The sequence below is a fragment of the Phyllobates terribilis genome, unplaced genomic scaffold, assembly GCF_046119375.1.
Source record: "Phyllobates terribilis strain yellow unplaced genomic scaffold, ASM4611937v1 Scaffold_7__3_contigs__length_470593459, whole genome shotgun sequence".
Taxonomy (NCBI): domain Eukaryota; kingdom Metazoa; phylum Chordata; class Amphibia; order Anura; family Dendrobatidae; genus Phyllobates; species Phyllobates terribilis.
Genome location: NW_027362767.1, coordinates 80,345,627 through 80,364,314, shown reverse-complemented (window position 1 = coordinate 80,364,314; position 18,688 = coordinate 80,345,627). Strand labels below are relative to the sequence as shown.

Here is an 18,688-nt window from a genome sequence, read left to right as displayed (position 1 = left end):
GTGACCACTCGTTGCTTTGATGTCTTGTCAAAGGCTCACTGTAGACATAAACATATTTGCCAAGGGAAACGTTCTGTGCGAATGACTCCCCGCGCTCTGGATGTTATGTACATAAACGCGGCTTGTTTTTTCCCTACTCTGGTCCGGTAGCCGATTCCGTGCTACCATGTTTGCTTATGATATTGTAAGTAGCTCTATAAGTATTCTAACTGGCGGGATTGTCTGAGCACAGATATTTGATGACCTATCTACAGGACAGGTCATCAATGTCCCACCGATGGGATCCGACACCGGATGATCCCACTGATCAGCGGTTTTCAAAGTGTAGCAGCAATTGCAGCACAGCTCTTGTTCTGCTTTGCTATAGTCATCGGCCGCCGCCGCTACATTTTGCATAGAGTGCTTACATCCTATAGCTGCCGGAGCAAAATATATCTGATCGGTGGGGTTTAAAGTGTCTGACCCCCACCGATCTACTAATGATGACTTATCCTGTAGCTGTAAAGGGGTTTTCCAGCTCTATAAAATCATTTAGAAATGTCTGACAATTATGTAAAATAACAAAAGTATTGAGCTCTCTCCATAGTAAGCCTCTGCCGCTCCTGTGATCGGCGATCGGTCACATATTGAGAAACCTGACATTATTATTAGTATTATTATTATATTTTCCTTATATACCGCCATCATACTCTGCAGCACTTTACATACATCATCACTGTCCCCATCGGGGCTCACAATCTAGATTCCCTATCAGTATGTCTTTGGAGTGTGGGTGGAAACCGGAGAACCTGGAGGAAACCCACGCAAACACAGGGAGAACATACAAACTCCTTAGTGGAGCTAGGTTTACTCCGATAGCCTCTAGGTCCTCTGAAGTCCAGCACAGAAGTGGCAATGGGTTGATGATGAGTACTAATACTTTTTTATTATTTATTTGGTTATAAAAGCTATCAAATGGGCAAGGCAAGTCTGTGTCAATGACAAAAATCTGAAAAAATATAGAAAAAATAAATTTTTTATTTCTCATCCGAGAAAACTAGTGAAACTTGGATCTATTTTTTCTTATGAAAAAATCACTGATGTGCGAATGAGGTTTAAAGCCAAGCCTAAATTGATGTTTCCATGGACTGAGATTTGGTTTCTACACAGGCTGTACTTAGTGCAAAATTACTCTATTAGATGCACAAGATGAACTATTTTCATTGCATTTGCTTATAGCTAATTTTTTTTTCAAATTTTATATCTCACAAAGTTTCGGTAGAGGCAGCTGGTGATGGCACCCCGTTGGATGACGGAGGGTTTGATCCTGATTGGGAATTACAAAATAATGCTAGAATCGGCCCACTGGACTCTACTCCGGAGTCGCGGGCAGCTATCCAAGCTCTGCCTAGCAATGCTCCTCCGAGCGAAGACCCTGAAGAACGTAAGTGTTCAGATGTTTTATCAACGAACTCCACTGAGAAATTAAATAATAATCTGAAGCCTTAAATGAAAGCTCACCTTACTTCACATTATGACATTCGCCTAATAATGATTAGGAGGAGTTTACATAAACAATCAATTTTTTGTCATTTTTGTTGGCAGGACATTAACAAAAAGGGATATTCTGCCCTCCACAGAAAAGATCAGCCAACTGCTGGGAATGTTTACACCAGTCTGAAAAAAAATTGTTGGCTCATGTCAAAGGTCCTGAAAGGGAACCGGTCGGCTGGTTTTTCCGATATTGCGCCCACCACCTTTATGCATCCTAATGCACATAACTACACCCCTTTTAAAGCCTCTCAGCAGCGCTGCATACCTTCTGGAAAATTATTTAATGTCCCTCACTTGACACCACCTCTTGGCCCGCAATCGCTGCCCCTCTGCCTTTTAATTGACGTCTCCTACAGCTGATATGGAGACTTCATCTGTCAATCAAAGGCAAAGTGGCAGCAATTGCTGGCAGAGAAGCCGTGCCAAGCGTGGTCTGGAGACGCCCATCAGACCTCTCATGCAGTGCGGGACATCAATAAATCTATTTTTCGAAGGGGTGCTGCGCAACTGTAAAGAGATTTTAAGGATGTGCATTATTATGGAGGTGGCTTCAATGCATTTAAAGGGAAAACCTGCTGGCAGGTTCCCTTTTAAGACCTGCTCATTAACTTCCCGGTAGTTATGTAGTCAAAGTGCTTAATATGGGGGTACCAGCACTGAGGGGGGGACTTACCGATCTAAAAACTGCAGCTATGTATCCCACACCCAATTTTGCTACGAAGCAAAACTGTCTAAGATGATTAGTGCTCCCGGGCGTGTGCTCTTACAGGACACATTTTTTTATCAAAACTTTTTCCTATAGGCAATGTAATGAGATTCTTTCTGGGCCGTCTCATGGCCCTCGGCACGCTTCGCAGGAATGTGCAGAAGGTCTGAGTGAACACAGGACAGACACATACCTATTCGATGTTACTGTGCAGATGTCCCATGGGTTTATAACTAAAGAACTGCTTAAGGACTATACTGTATACGTTCTCCAATGTTCCGCTCAGTGGTTCAGCATATTGTCTGCTCACCCTAGGCGGCACTTATGTGGCAATCTTTTTCTGGGGCTTTGACCTTAGTTTTTAACTTTTTTTTTAAGTATATTTTCATCCGAACAATTAAATCTCCAATTATGGAGATTATTCCAAAGACTAAAATCTGGAATGGGAACTGGCCTCGACCCTACAGGCTGTTCTGTAATCCTCTCTATTCGCTGACCGATACATAGGAAATGTAAAATGACGCCCACAGCTATGAAGCATTTTGTATTCTTACGGTTTCCTAGTAGATCTTTCAAAATGGAGTTTTGGTTTAAAATCCTAATATCAGAATTATATTTATGTCTATATTATTTAATTCCCAGTACAAATATAAAGGCTGCTCTGCGTTACACTTGCTCATGTGAGCTTGAAAGTGGCCAATTAGTTTTTTCTCTGCTCTTCCCTTCGCCCCTTTACTACGACTTGGCAGACGGCAGCGCACAGTGACCTTTAATGCTGGTAAAGACACTTTGCCTGCAGCTATGTACGTACCTTTTCTATGCACTCATCTTATCTTAGGAGTGTTTAAAAAAAAAAAAAAATTCCACCGTCTAACTTTTTTGCTTTAGTAACTTTTTTTTTTTTTATCTCAAGTTCTTGGATAGGGCGGCTCTTAAAGGAACTTTTGTCTAACCAGCAGAGGTCTCCACAAATAGTTAATGCCATTGAGTTGCACATAAGTGCACGTAGGCTCCGTAACCAGCTTATTACATAATATCTCTCGGAGGTAGATTGTGGCAACTGGCCGAAGACGTAATGGCTGAACATTGGGGTCTCTCAAACTTCAGGTGTAGGATCAATGTGATTGTGGTTGGGGAGGTCTGACTGCTGGGACCTGCACTGATTGGGGGAACGTTTATCTTTGTTTAAATTGGGCCGCTGTATACATGGCCGACCACCTCTCCATTTATTCCTTGTGGGGCTGCCAAGCGCTGTGCTCCAATTTTTCCCACAGCCCCAAACAAATAAATGGAGGGGTGGTCCGCCATCCAACCTGTCGCTCCATTCATTCCATGTGGGGCTGCCAGGCGCAATTCTCTGCTATTTCTGACAGTCCCAAACAAATAAATGGAGGGGTGGTTCGCCATCCAACCTACTACTCCATTCATTCCCTCTGGTTTCTATGCTCTGCTTTTTCCAGCAGCCCTATTGAGACTAAATTGGGGCAACGGTTCGGCTCCATTTTTGAGGTCTGACAAATCAGGGATAAAAATTCTCCATTATGCCGATAGCTGTGGGTCCCAGTGGATGGACCCCCACTGATCAGCAAGTCATCACCTATCCTGTTCCTAGTTAATGAATTATCACTGGAGGGCCTTTTTAATATAAAGACTTGTAACATAATTGTGTAAATTGAAGTTTAAATTGCTCAAACATTAAATCCAACATACCTGAGCAAAGCAAACGTGATGTTTTCTTGCACAAAAAAAGGTGTTTCCTTTATTTAGCGATATGGTACAAATTTATCCTTGATTGTGCACGAAATAAAATAATTGAATCTTTTGGCGTCTATATATCTGCCCATTTTACCTAATATGAATCAAGAAAAAGGGAAGTCCTGTCTCTTTCTGTCTGAGGATGACAAACGCATGACACTGTTTCAGGAGCTTTCACAGTGCCCCTTTGCTTGTTTAGGTTTATTACCCTTTAACCCCTTCACCCCACAGCCTGTTTTCACCTTCATGACCAGGCCAAATTTTACATTTCTGACCAGTATTACTTTATGAGGTAATAACTCTGAACGGATCCCACTGATTCCGAGATTTGGGGTTTTTTTTGTGACATATTGTACTTGCATTTATTTGTGAAAAAAATGGAAATTTGGCAAAAAATTTGATCATTTAGCAATTTTCAAACTTTTAATTTTTATGCCTTTAAGCCAGAGAGATATGTCACACAAAATGGTTAATAACATTTCCCACATGTCTACTTTTACATCAGCACAATTTTTGAAATATAATTTTTTTTTTTTTTGTCCGGAAGTTATAAGGTTAAAAGTTGACCAGCGATTTCTAATTTTTCTAACAAAATTAACGAAACAATTTTTTTTAGGGACCACATCACATTTGAAGTGACTTTGAGGGGCCTTTATGACAGAAAAAACCCATAGGTGACACCATTCTAAAACTGCACCCCTCAAGATGCGCAAAACCACATTCAAGAAGTTTGTTAACCCTTCAGGTGCTTCACAGGAATTAATGGAATGTGGAAGGAAAAAAATAAACATTTAACTTTCACAAAAATTTTATTTTTAGACCCACATAGTTATACTTTCACAAAGGTAACAGGAGAAATTGCACCATACAATTTTGTTGTGCAATTTCTCCTGAGTAAGCTGATACCCCATATGTGGGGGAAAACTACTGTTTTGGTGCAAGGCAGGGCTCGAAAGGGAAGGAGCACCATGTGACTTTTTAAATGCAAAATTTGCTGGAATAACTAGTGGATGCCATGTCACGTTTGGAGAGCCTGTGATGTGCCTAAACAATGGAAACAAGTGACACCATTTTGGAAACTACACCCCTCAGGCTACTTATCTAGATGTGTGGTGAGCACCTTGGACCTCCAGGTGCTTCACAGAATTTTACAACATTCATCTGTGATAATGAAAAAAAAATATTTTTCCCACAAAAATGTTGTTTTAGCCCCAATTTTTTTTCATTTTCACAAGGAAAGCAGGAGAAAATAAGCCCCAAAATTTGTTGTGCAATTTTTCCTATAGTACACAGATACCCCATATGTGGTCGAAAACTACTTTTGAGGCACAGTGAAAAGCTCCGAAGGGAAGAAGCGCCATATCGCATTGGCAGAGTCCCTGATGTGCCTGAATAGCAGAACACCCCCCCCATAAGAGAGAGACCCCATTTTACAAACTACACCTCTCAATGAATTCATCTAGGGGTGCAGTGATCATATTGACACCACAGGTGAGTCACAGAATTTTATACCATTGGGCAGTGAAGGAAAAAATAATTACATTTTTGCCACCAAAATTTTGTTTTGCCCCCAGATTTTACATTTTCACACTGGGAAATGGGTAAAATTAGCACCAAAATTTGTCCCAAACTTCTGCTGAATGTAGAAATACCCCATATGTGGCTGTGCAGTACTGCTTAGCCATACGGCGAGACTTGGGAGGGATGGAGCGCAGGTTTTCCTAGAATAGTTTGCAAACTCCATATATAGAGCCCCAAGGGCTAGAAGAGTAGAGTCCCCTTCAAGTGTCCCCATTTTGGAAATTCCCTTTGGGAATTTATCAACATGTGTAGTGACGATTTTGACTCCATGGGTGTTTTTCAGGAGCAAGCAGCAGTGGATGCTGCTGAGTGAAAATTGCAAATTGCCGTAGTAGTGACCAGTACATTGTAGTGACCAGTACGTTATACCCAGCTCGTGCTCCTGGAGACACGCACCCATAAATTAGGCGGGCTCTCATCGCTACAGAAATGCCAAACATGTGGACGCTAACTGCGGTTTAGGCACACTGTGATGCTTAGAAGGGAGGGGGACATTTGGATTTGGGAGCTCAGAATTTGCCGGATTTCTTTTGGGGGGTGAGGAGCCATTTTGATTTTTCAGAGCCCTTTGTACTACCAGTAACGTGGAAGCCCCCTATATTTCCTTTAACAGATGACTGACCTGAGTAAGTGATTTTTTTGTGGATTGATTTGATGCCTTTGTTAGGAACATTTCACATAACGTTTGGGATCACATTTATCCGGCACTCTATGCTGAGAGCTTATATCTTGGTTTCAATCTAAATCTTCAAGTGATGTGATTCAGATGAAACCCCCGAGGGAACCATTCACTATAATGAGGCAGCAGAGTTACTCTGTACTCTGTCTGGCCTCTGTTCAGCAGTGTCCTTCTTTTCATAAGTGCACAAAACTGTGGCCGACGTCATTTTTATGCATGCCTAAAAATACGGACACCGCCAGGCAACAGGTCAGACGGCGTCCACAGTGCCTCTATCTGCCTCATTACCGGGAATCTTCGGCCGGGGGGTTTCGTTTGAATCACGTATTTCAGAGATTTACACTGAAATCCCATTGTAAGTGCTCAGCGCAGAGCGCAGGATAAATGTGCGCCGAGCCTAACTGCAGTCTTTGGGAGGCAGAATGAACAAATCAACAGCAGGTGAAGAATTGGTTTTATTTATTTTTTATTCCGTTCCTCGTGCGGTATAACTGATTAGACTACTTTATTCTTCGAGTCTGTGCAATTACAGCGATACCAGATTTATATTGAGTTTTTATGATTGACATCTGTCACACACTAAAAGACTCTTTTTTTGTTGCAAAAACTAGTTTTTGAATCGCCATATTTTGAGAGCTATAATTTTTTTCCTTTTCCGGCTGACCGGGTCATGTGAGGGCCTGTTTTTTGCAGGACGAGTTGACGTTTTTATTGGTACCATTTACGAGCACGTTACATTTTTTTGACCTTCTATTCTGATTTTTGTGAGGCAGAATGAACAAAAAACAGCAATTCAGGAATTGTTGTTTTTTTTTGTTCTTTTTTTATGCTGTTCCGCGTGTGGCAGCTTTATTCTTTAGGTCAGTATGTTTACAGCGATACAACATTTATATAATTTTTTTATGTTTGTGGCGCTTTTACACAATAGAAACTATTTTATAGATAAAATAATTATTTTTGCATCGCTTTATTCTGAGAGCTATAACTTTTTTTTTTTTTTTTTTTTTCTGGTGATTGAGCTGCATGGTGACTTGTTTTTTGCTTGTGTCATGCCTCATCCATATGCCAAAGGTCAGTAAGTACCTAGCGACCTGGACGTATGGATACGTCAAAAGTCATGAACAGGTTAAAAGCAGAGTAATAAGTGACAAGTTGGGACCCTTTGTCATTATAAAAACAAGTAATGCCTGTAACCCCCCCCCCCCCCCCCGACGCCACTCTATGAATTCCAATTAATATACTTTAAGCTGAACTCATGACCTGCATGCACACTTTGCTGTTTGCTCTACCCCTCCTGGCTCACACGGGGACATCGGTTTAATGCTGACAGTCTCATCAATTTGAGCTTGTCCGTATGAATGTGCAGGTGTATTTGTCAGAGTCTTAAGAAAACACTTGTTGAAGTAAATAATTATAGGAAGTAAATAATCCTAATTGTAAGTAAAATGATCATTCTCCTCATGAATCTTCTCTACAATTAGATCTATTATTGTTTTGTTATATTTTTACTTTTTTCTTTTTCTAGGGGGTGTGAAACTTGGACTTGGAGACTTCATCTTCTACAGTGTCCTTGTGGGAAAAGCTTCAGCCACGGCCAGTGGGGACTGGAACACGACCCTGGCTTGTTTTGTTGCTATACTGATTGTAAGTGATGCATACAAGTCCCGATTCGGTTCTCTTTATAACTAAACACTTCCACCATTGCTGATTCTTATTTAAAGGGGTTGTCCACTACTTTTTCATTGTTCACCTATCCTTAGTATAGGTCATCATTGTCTGATTGGCCAGGGTCTGACACCTGATACCCCCGCCAATATGCTGTTAATCGGTGTCGGCGGCCGCTGGCCGAAAGTACTCACTTGCGGAGCTGCTCAATCTACTTGTAGTGGCCTCGGCAGGGCACTGCACATCTGCCTCCTATTCAAATTAATAGGGAGCGGATGTGTAGTACCCTGCGGCAGCCACTATCAAAGGACTGAGCAGCTCGGCAAGTGAGTACTTCTGGCCGCCGCCAACACCGATAGCAGCTGATCGGCGTGGGTGCGGGATGTCTGACCCCGGCCGATCACACATAGGTCATCAATCCTAAAGATAGGCAATCAATGAAAAACTAGTGGACAACCTCTTTAAGCAGTGATGGCCGTACCACAAGAGTCAATCCTGCTGCTATTAAATCCATAGAGAAGGACAAGGACCAACCCTAGTTTGGTACTTGGTACGCGATCAATGATTTTAAAGGCGTTGTCCACTACTGGACACATCCCCTTCTTTATAGGTATAGTCTGCTGCGTATAATATATATTAAAGTGCATGACTCGCCTTCAGGCTCTTGCTATCTCATCGCTGTATCTCCTGGCAGTTACGTGACTGTTGCAGCTGGTCAGCCATTACTGATGGGCTGCAGCTATTCCTCTCTGATGGAATGAAGTGAATTGCTCTCCTTCGTCTTGGCCAACAATGTATACAAGCAAAGAAAAAACTACCACTGGTATTCTGTCTACTGTATGCGGCGTGGAGCAAAAAAAAATGTCTCAGACCTCCTTTTCGATGGGTAATGTGATTACTAAAACCAACTAGAGAAGGAATCTGTTTTATTGAGAGGTGTTGTTTTTTTTTTTTACTTCCGCATGCAGTCATGTATACTTGTACAATACCCTTTCAATTATAATTTAAGGTGGGTCTTAACATTTCAGACCTTTTTCAGGGGGTACTAATTGATTTAGGGATGATTGGAAAGATGGTTGCACCTTACAGTATGGCCAATACTTCTGTTCATCCATGGTTACAATCAATCCGGAATCTTTTTTTCTAGTTCCCTCTTGAATACTTTTTTCGATAATAATGTGGGACAACTACAATGGTGTAATAACATTGGATAATGATGCTGTTTTCACAGGGCCTGTGCCTTACCCTCCTGCTTCTTGCAATCTTCAAGAAGGCATTGCCTGCGCTCCCCATCTCTATCACATTCGGACTTGTATTCTACTTTGCTACAGACAACTTAGTGCGGCCTTTTATGGATCAGTTGGCATTCCATCAGTTTTATGTTTAACATTTTTGGACAACTTTTGTTTTCTTTGTTTTTGTACTTTTGATTCCGTCAATGTGACTGTTCATGGATACATACAAGTAAAGCATTTTGCTTTTTTTTTTTCAGATTTTTTTTTTTTCTTCCCCAGGTCAAAGGGTTTGAGTAATTTACTCCCTTAATGCTGAAAACGCAGCAAGCCTGTGCATTGTTTTTGTTTGTTTTTGGACCGTTTTCATACCCAGAGCTTTGATGGTTAAAGGTTTTCAGAATGATTGTAATCCTTTTACCAGCAGAAAAGAAATCAAGGAGTCTTTTTAAGGTGACAATAGAAATCCTTTTCCTTGTACTGTATCCCGAAAAGTGAGAAACTCCTTCTGCAGCAAGATAAGAGATGAGACCAAAGGATGGTAAAATGGTGCGAAAACCATTGAGGATTTTTACTTAATTCCCAGCAAGAAATGCAAAAAGCCAGTTGGAGAACAGGACGTTTGTGGCTGAAATTTCCACTAAGCGGGGAGAGCAAGTACTTTTCAGTTAAAGCAATACTCTCTAGAACAAATATGATCTTCCTGTAATAAAACACTATTGGAAAATGCCAATACTTTTACGTTAACTTCTGCCTCAACCAATTTTTTTTTTTTCATGAAATATCAATGCAAAAGTATTTACTGGGAGGAAGTCCTGTCTTCTACTGTCCGTGCTTGTGTTAAGGCACTTGTAGAAAGAGACCTTCATTTATATTATTACCCTACGGGGTAGATGTCGCACTACAGAAAAGCAGGGCGCAGTGGGGGAATATAAAAAGTACTTTTTTTTTTTTCTTTTGTATGCTATAATTCATTTTTTCCCCTTTTTCATATTACACTGTTTATTGGAATCCTTACTGAAATCCATGACAGTGGTTTTGATACACCGAAAAACTCTCTACCCGGAATATCTGCATCTGAAAAACTTAGGATTGGAAATGAACCAAATCCCAGATCGCCCTTTCTTTGGGAACAGTTTGTTTTGCAGACTTGAGACGGTGATAATATAAGTACTGCACTCTCCAGACTATTATAAACTACTGTTATGTTTTCATTCTTTTCCTTAATTTGCCTGCTTTAAGGGATGTCACACTGGAGAATATGAATGACTGCCATTTAAATGTTTTTGTTTTGTTTTTTTAAAAAGGGAAAAAGTTAATAAAAGTTTTTTTTGGTCTGTTTCCATGAGGTTGGTCAAAGTATTCAACAGAGGTCATTGAAGGTCTAGAAACTGGGACCTGGTGACCCAAGTCCATAGCAATCATCAGGAAGTGTAAAGGGGCACAACAAAAGAAAAATGATCTTTACACTTTAAAGGGGTTGTCTGGGCATAGGTCATCAATAGCAGGTTGGTGTGGGTCCAACACCTGGCACCTCCACCGATCAGCTGTTATTTGCTTTGGCGGTGGCCAGATGTAAACACATTGAATGGAGCAGGTCAGCGCATCGCTATTTGAAGTGTTTACACCCGGCCTGCGCCAAAGCAAATAACAGCTGATGGGAGCAACGGATGTGAACCCTAACCAACCTGTCATTGATGACCTACACCCAGACAACCACTTTTTAAAGATGCTTAGCAGCCCGGTTTGAGCCAATCTGTCAAGCGCCCAAACTTGTGCTTTGTCTCTAGGACAGTGGGAATCGCACGTGACTTGTGGCCCCCTATATGAGCCCTCAAGTATGACCATATGCTCTTGATACAAATAGGCCTAATATTATACTCCAATTTCCTTATTGTCACAAGGACATTCATAAAACATCTGAGTTAAACTACCTTTGTATAATGATGGAGGGTTCATGGAGTACCAGGTCATTTCTCGGAAGAAACAACTAGCTGAAAAAGATAAGGTTGGGAGAGGGGTAGTTAGCGGAGTTCTACTTGTGTACATAGACAATTCAGGGCTCTGGAGTCGGAGCCCATTTTGGTGGAGTCGGTATAAAATGGACCGACTCCGACTCCTAAAATATATAATAAATTGGGTACAGTAGTTCAATGCAGTTTGTGGGGAATATTTTTTCATAAGAATTTGGGAAAGTTATGAAATGTCCTATAAATGTCTGTCCTATTCCTGATCTTAGGGTCTAGACTTTTAGCGGAGATGAATCTGTGCTACAGTGAATTTATCACTTAAACATGAGCCATGTATGAGGGAGTCGGAGTCATGGAAATTGAGGAGTCTGAGTCGGAGGTTTGGCTTACCGACTCCACAGACCTGTGGACAGTATAGTAATTGTATATAATACTGCTGGAAAAATCATAAGTGTTGGCTTTTATTTTTAAGAAATTTGAGAAAAGGTTGGTGTCACCCTCAGAATTCTACTACGGATCACATGGTAATTATCCAGTTTACAATGTACAAATCCGACACGTCTGAACATAACACAAGTGGTGAACAATTGTGGTGTATAACTGAACTTGTATGAGAGACCTATATGTGGGAATAATGCATGTGTATGGGACACACCAGGAGGTAGTAATGGCAGATACTTGGACAGCATTTAGAAAAGGGGGGAGCGGTAAGAGCCAAACAGATCTGGTCTATTTAGTAACTCTAAGATCTGATGAGATTTGGAGTGAGCCTGTGATTTTGCTGTGAGTATGTAGGTGCATGGCGGACTGGTATTAAAGGGGTTGTCCACTACTAGGACAACCCATCTTGATCTAAATGTTTGGCCCCGATTAAAATAAAAAAGCTTATACTCTCCTCCCATGCCGGTGCCGTTCCAGCAGTGTCTGCTCTCACAGGGCTCTTGAGTGATTGTTGTGACATGTGAGCCCAGCGCCCAATCAGCGCTGACATCACTATCTCCGCCTTCTGTCGAATTGAACATTAAGATTAGTCCGGGCTCCAGGTGATCTCTGACTTCCTCTTCATGTTCAATTCGACAGGAGATGGAGACTGTGACGTCAGTGCTGATTGGGCGCCAGTGTCAAAACAACAGCACGGGAGCCCTGGGGAGAGCGAGTGCTGACACCGTGGGAGCGGCGCCAGCACCGGAGGCGAGTATAATCTTTTTTTCATTTTATTGGGGCCAAGCGTGGGGAATGACAAGGAGTTGTCCAAGTAGTGGAGAACTTCTTTAATACTACAGATAGACCAAGTGTTTTAGTTTTCAGGATGCATTCATAATAAATTATGCTGGGAAAAAAATAATTTTCTCAAATGTGATATTTGGGTGATTTTAATTATAAGGATCATGAAGTTGGAAATTATGAACTCTAAATGTAGTATTTGGGTATGTTCTGAATCTGAAAGAGATAATTATCACAGTGAAGAGATTACCAATGTAATGTCTTCTGTGTCTCCATATTGAGCTACATGTGTAGCAGTCAGCATAAGGCCCAAATCCTAATGGATTATTCCACTGTGAGTGGGGGACGGAGATTATTTAGGGAAATCGGCTTAGTGATGATGTAAAGCTCAGAGAACGCAGACTGTATAAATGATGGTTTTAACAGACACTACTTGATAGCCAGACAGACATCACATCGCTTGCCGATTCCTTTGAACTAGCTGTTCGGCACAGTCACAGCACCATGTCTAAGGAGAAGTTGGATTCGCTTGTGAAGACCATGGAAGCCATGCTCTCTGAGGTTGAGCAGCTAAAGGTCCACTGTACCAAGCAAACAGAAGAAGTCAACCAACTGGTACAAGACATTCGGAGAGAGAACAAGGACTTGGCTGAAAAGTACGCTCAAATTACTCAAGACATGCAGGAAGCCAGGGAAGCTATTGGTCAACTTCAAGACACCAAATTTGCTTTCGAAGCCAAGGAGAGGCAAGCTCAGAAACTAAGCAGACAGCTATAAGGAACTAAATTGCCTAATAGGTGGAAATTGCTTCTGTGTTAATGAGTAAGTGGATGTCCTTTATGGCAAAAAAGGAAGGATCTTTGGAAATATCTGAAGATGGGAAACAAAATGCAGGTCCAGTTTTGCCAGTAGCTAACCCTTCCTTACTGTGAAATACTTCCGTCTGGACACAAGGTTTTATAAATTCCTTCTGTCGTGAAAGTTAAATGATGGACAAGCTTAGAGATCTGTCAATTTATGATAATTTTTACAAGTTTTTTTTTTTCCCATTGGAGACTTGCTTGATAATACCCTTTGATATCCAAGATTGGCACAATGACTAGTCAACCCGGGACTTCACTATTCTAGGTGTCAAAGATCTTCCGATACAAGCTTGGCTTCCCAGATGTTTGAATGCATGCTGCAATATATTAAGCTTTGGTGACCATCATCTTAAAGCCACTGGTGTTCTCTAAATTCAATACTAACTACGTTTTCCATTTTTTTTATTCCTAGTTTTAGAATAAATTGTGCAAAAATACAAATCTTTTTCTGCTTAAAAATAAAATGTCTTTGTGATTATTAGTGACAGCCCCTTTTTGTTACTGTCCCTATTTCTTTAGAATGTGGGTTTTTTGTGCTTGGGAGGATTATCTCTCAGCTATTTTATCCATTACCTACTGCTTATTTGTAATAGTATTTTTTAGATTTTTTTTTTTAGCATTCTAATGTACATTCATTTATCATTTTATCTTTACATGTGAATAACGACTTTCATTGGTGGTAGGAAAAAAACTGATTAAAATTTTGTATATACCAGTGTTTTGCTTTTGAAATTACTTTTGTAAAGTTAGTTTTGAGCGCTGCAGAAGTGGGGGGATAAAACAAGGGGACTGATTGTAAATCGGCAAGAAAAATCAAAAGTACCTGGGGAGAAAAAGCCACAAAAATTGCACAATATACATTTTTCGGATTTAACATTGTAAAATTACAGGATGGCAAAGCAACCTGTTATGTTTTTTATGTTTAATAATACTCTTTAATGCTTAATGTTAACTACACTGAGTTGAATCCAAGTATGAAAGAAGTCTCATTCCTTTGCATTCAGACTTTCTCCATTTCCTCACTGAGCTACGTTGTTCAGCATAGTTGCTGATTTATATGCCATTCAATGAAAAATTGTCAGTCCTTAGAGTTGTTCACGAAAAGGTAATTTTCGGAAATCCATTTAAAAAATGTCAGCCTGTTATTAACAATATGTAGATAACATATTTTGTCAGATTTTTGTACAGAACTTACAAGTTAAGGCTGATATATATATATATTTTTTTATATATATGTTATATAAATAAATGGGTTTTTAATCAATTCCATTCACTTACAGAATAAAAAAAATTCTGAGCATGCTGCAGATTTTAAAAAATAAAATACTATACCTAAATAAACCATCTTTTCTGGACATTTGTCACATTTTTTTTATTTTAATTTTAAGTATGCGAAGAGCATGTGTTTTTATATAATCACCAGTATTATTATGATTTTCTATCCAGCACTTTAACTTATTTTTTTTATGATTTTTTAAATGTTTTTAAGTGTAACCTTTTATAAACTCTCAACCTCACTCCCTGGAGCCCTTGATAACTATGCTATACATCAATATTGCTGATATATTATTCAATATTTAACATTTTTATGACTTGATATCAATTAAATATGTAACATGTGGCAGCAAAGAGTGATTTTTCTTTTTCACATGTTAGTTGCTATTTCCGTTCGAACAGTATGTTCCAAAGTTTGTTTTATCTGTTTTGTGCTCGTTATCTATTCTAGAATAAAAAAAATCCATTCGTAGAAAAAAGGAAACGGCCACGCAGCAGTAAGTAACAGTTAAAGAAAGTAGTAAGCAAAGCATTTCTCATATTTTTGACCAAAAACACTTGATTTTCTGGCAGTCTGTGACTTTGTATCCTTACATTGGAGTCAGTATATATAAATATAATGTGCATGTGTGTATATCCTTCTAATTAAAACATTTACTAGTTACTACACATTTTGTATGCGCAAGATGAATTTAACCCCTTTCCGACCTGGTCAGTAATAGTACGCACCACGTCGGAAAGGTCAGTTCAGCGGGGGCTCCAGCGGTGAGCCCACACTGAACCAGGCACGTCAGCTAATTCATACAGCTGACATGTGCCTGCCACAGCCGCAGGTGGAATCGCGATCCTCCAGCGGCTGTTAACCAGTTAAATGCCCTGTCAATCTCTGACAGTGGCATCTAACTCGCACTTCCGGGAAGTGTGTCCTAGGCCCCACCCATCAGTGACCCCGTCACTGGTTCGCAGGTCAGCGATGGCATGACAACCCGGGGTCTGCAGCAGACCCCTCTGGTTGTGATGTCTCGATTGCTATGAGCGCCACCCAGTGGTTGGCGCTCATAGCACAGGAGCATTTCTGCTACATAGAGGCGATCTGCTCATCACCTCTATGTAGCAGAGGCGATCGGACAGTGTCTATGAACTCGTAATGATCTGGAGAATAATAATGGCAGGTCAGTTTTAGCATTCAGTGAACGTGGTAAAAAATAAAAAAAACTGTGGAATTGCATTTTTTTGCAATTTTGCCGCACTTGGAATTTTTTTCCCGTTTTCCAGTACACAATATGGTAAAACCAGTGATGGAGTAGTTTAAAAGTACAACTTGTCCCGCAAAAAATAAGCCCTCACATGGCCATATTGAACAAAAAATAAAAAAGTTCTGGCTCTGGAAAGAAGGGGAGCAAAAAAAAAAAAAAAAAAAACGGAAAATGCTTTGGTCATTAAGGGGTTTTCCCACAAACAAAAGTTCATTTTAATCAATAGATCTTAGAGTAATAATAACTTCCACAATTGGATGTGTGTAAATATAATGTTCCTGTGCTGAGATAATCTTATAAATGTGCCCCTGCTGTGTACTGTGTAATGGCTGTGTCTGATCATACAGAGACCGTACATTCTTTCTTTGAGGCAAAACATTATTTAAAAACAGAAAGGGAAATGTTTTAACTCACAAAAAGAATCAGCTGTGATCCCGTGCTGTAATGTCTGTATACTCTTTTTCTCACCCCCTGCCCAGGAGATGTGGTATGATCAGACCGTGTTCCTGTACGGTCAGACACAGCCATTACACAGTACACAGCAGGGGCACATTTATAAGATTATCTCAGCACAGGAACATTTTATTTAAACACATCCAATTGTGGAAGTTATTATTATTCCAAGATCTGTTGATTAAAATGAACTTTTGTTCGTGGGAAAAACCCTTTTAAGTAATACAGTAGGACAAAGGATCGGGTAAGTTTCTTTTAACACTTACCTTCATGAGAGTATGAAGACAACACTTGTCATCACTCAAGTAAAAAAGCGAAAAGAAATGAGGACGTTAGAAATCAAGACATAATTAACAATAAATTGGTGATATGTGGTTGGAAAAAAAGTGTATGTATATAATTGTGCGCACACATAGATATATCAGATCATAATAATGTATCGAAAATAAATTCTACAAACAACTAAAAGAACAAGACCGAATTTAAAGAGAACAGAAGAAAAAAGCAAAGAATAGGTAGAAAAAGGGGGGAAATTCAGTATTCATCCGGTCCCCAATTCCATGAGGCAAAACTGCTGTTTGGTCCATCAGCTGTCTATGGTGAGTAATCTTATATACTCCAAATATTGGATCCTTGGTATCCAGGTATTCTCCAATAAGGTAACCTTCTGTAAAAGGATATTGGAGAGCTTCTTGTTAACCATGATTCAGAAGAGTTTCAACCTTACTTTTGGCGGCAAGGGACATACAAGATTCATTTTGTATGTGTTTCGTGATATCCGGTATGGGTCTGTTCAGTAATGTATCCATTGGAGATCGAGTAAGGGAAACTTGGGTGTCTGTAGAAGGTAGTAAAAAGCTAATCCCAAATCATTGTACCCTAGGATAGGCCTACCAGATATGTAATGGCAAACCCTCCCACAACCCTTAAGATAAAGTGGGGGGAAAGAGGTTGCCCTTTCTGAAATTACATGCTTCATTTACATATGCGGGAAATATTTGATTGTGGTATAGAAACGTACGGTGATGAGTTTAGAAAAGAAAAAGCATGCCATGCTCCAGACAAGAGATGCAATTGAATTAATGTGAAATCTGCTTTAATTGACTTTGACGAAAATATTGATTCCTAATTTCCAGTGTCTCAAATGCAACTATGTCAGCAGCGTGTGTTTGTGTGTGTATGTATGTGTGTATATGTATGTATGTGTGTATATGTATGTATGTGTGTATATGTATGTATGTGTGTGTGTGTATATGTATATGTGTATATATATATATATATATATATATATATATATATATATATATATATATATATATATATATATATCTATATATCTATATATATCTATCTCTCTCGCTGTAATTTTTAAGGGTGTCTGGTGTTATTCATGTTATTCAAAAGGTATCCATTCACATACAGTGCCACTGATAATGTTACTTTAAGGCTGCAGTTTTAATCACTGCTCGTTGAGCTCTGATGCTGATCTTGCGTAAAGGAATGAAATCGGCTTTTAAGAGATCTCCCATCACGTTTAATAAGGATTATTTGCCTTTCATCCAAGCCTTCCTTCCAGCACCAGATGTCCACATGTCCCATATATCAGATTTATGGGTATGAGACTTAAGTTATTGAGAAAAATCTCCTCTAAAGAAAAGGTCCCTTTAGGACAATTACTTCTCATTATTATTTTTTTTTGCTTTTTAGTTAGGAAAAAAGAAATGACCCATTGGACTCTGTAGTGGAATGTGTGATTATTGATCAATGTGTGACACAGGTGTAGGGAACGTCAGAAATTTACCATCATAATCTTATATGAGGTCTAGAGTTGAGATTTATCAAAAACCTTGGTACGGTCTTCCAAAAAACACCATCACACCTTGTCCACAGCTATTGCACCTTGATTTCTTTCACTTTTGAGCTCCTATTGAAAGTTAATTGTGGCTGAGCTTTGCTATTCCTGCTACGTACATGGTCTACATCCAGCCAGAGCTGATAGCAACTCATTGGTGAGGGTGTTGAGCTTTGCATCCCCACTCCTCTAATTTTGTTGACCTATTAATATCACAGTCTTGGGCAAGATGTGCCATGTTTTTTCTAGGATCTACTTCAATCACTACTGTTCCTGCAGGACAAGTGTCTTTCACTTGTCTAACCAATTCCGCACTGATTTTTTTTTTCAGGGAGTCTAGCTTCGAATGATACTGCACACTTCAAATTTCCAAGAGCTGAAACCAGTTTTGGAAGCTCTGACGATATGAAGAACTCCTATTGGTCATTCATGTCAGAATATACTCTGACAATATGATTGCAGGTGCCCATCATCATCACCATTGGGCACAGAATAGAAGAATCTTGTTGAGTAGAGACTTTTTTCTTTTGTGTCTTATCTGCAGTTTTTCAAAAGGGCTCCTCTAACATATCAGATTCCTTGAGCTGAAAAGACCTAAATTGAGAAGAATGAAGTATGTTCGACTACTTTTCAACTAATAACCG

At 39.8% G+C, this 18,688-nt stretch overlaps 1 protein-coding gene across 4 annotated transcripts in view; it reads left to right on the top strand.

Moving 5' to 3' along the window:
• PSEN1 (presenilin 1) overlaps nucleotides 1-14,549 on the top strand; it is a 60,645-nt gene extending 46,096 nt beyond the window's left edge. For all 4 annotated transcript variants that reach the window (XM_073638870.1, XM_073638868.1, XM_073638869.1 and 1 more), the window contains 3 exons: nucleotides 1,253-1,423; nucleotides 7,780-7,898; nucleotides 9,151-14,549. In XM_073638870.1, coding sequence (XP_073494971.1) covers nucleotides 1,253-1,423; nucleotides 7,780-7,898; nucleotides 9,151-9,306 — 446 coding nt within the window. In that variant the 3' untranslated portion in view covers nucleotides 9,307-14,549. The remainder of the gene's footprint in view (nucleotides 1-1,252; nucleotides 1,424-7,779; nucleotides 7,899-9,150) is intronic.
• The last annotated feature ends 4,139 nt before the right edge of the window (nucleotides 14,550-18,688 follow it).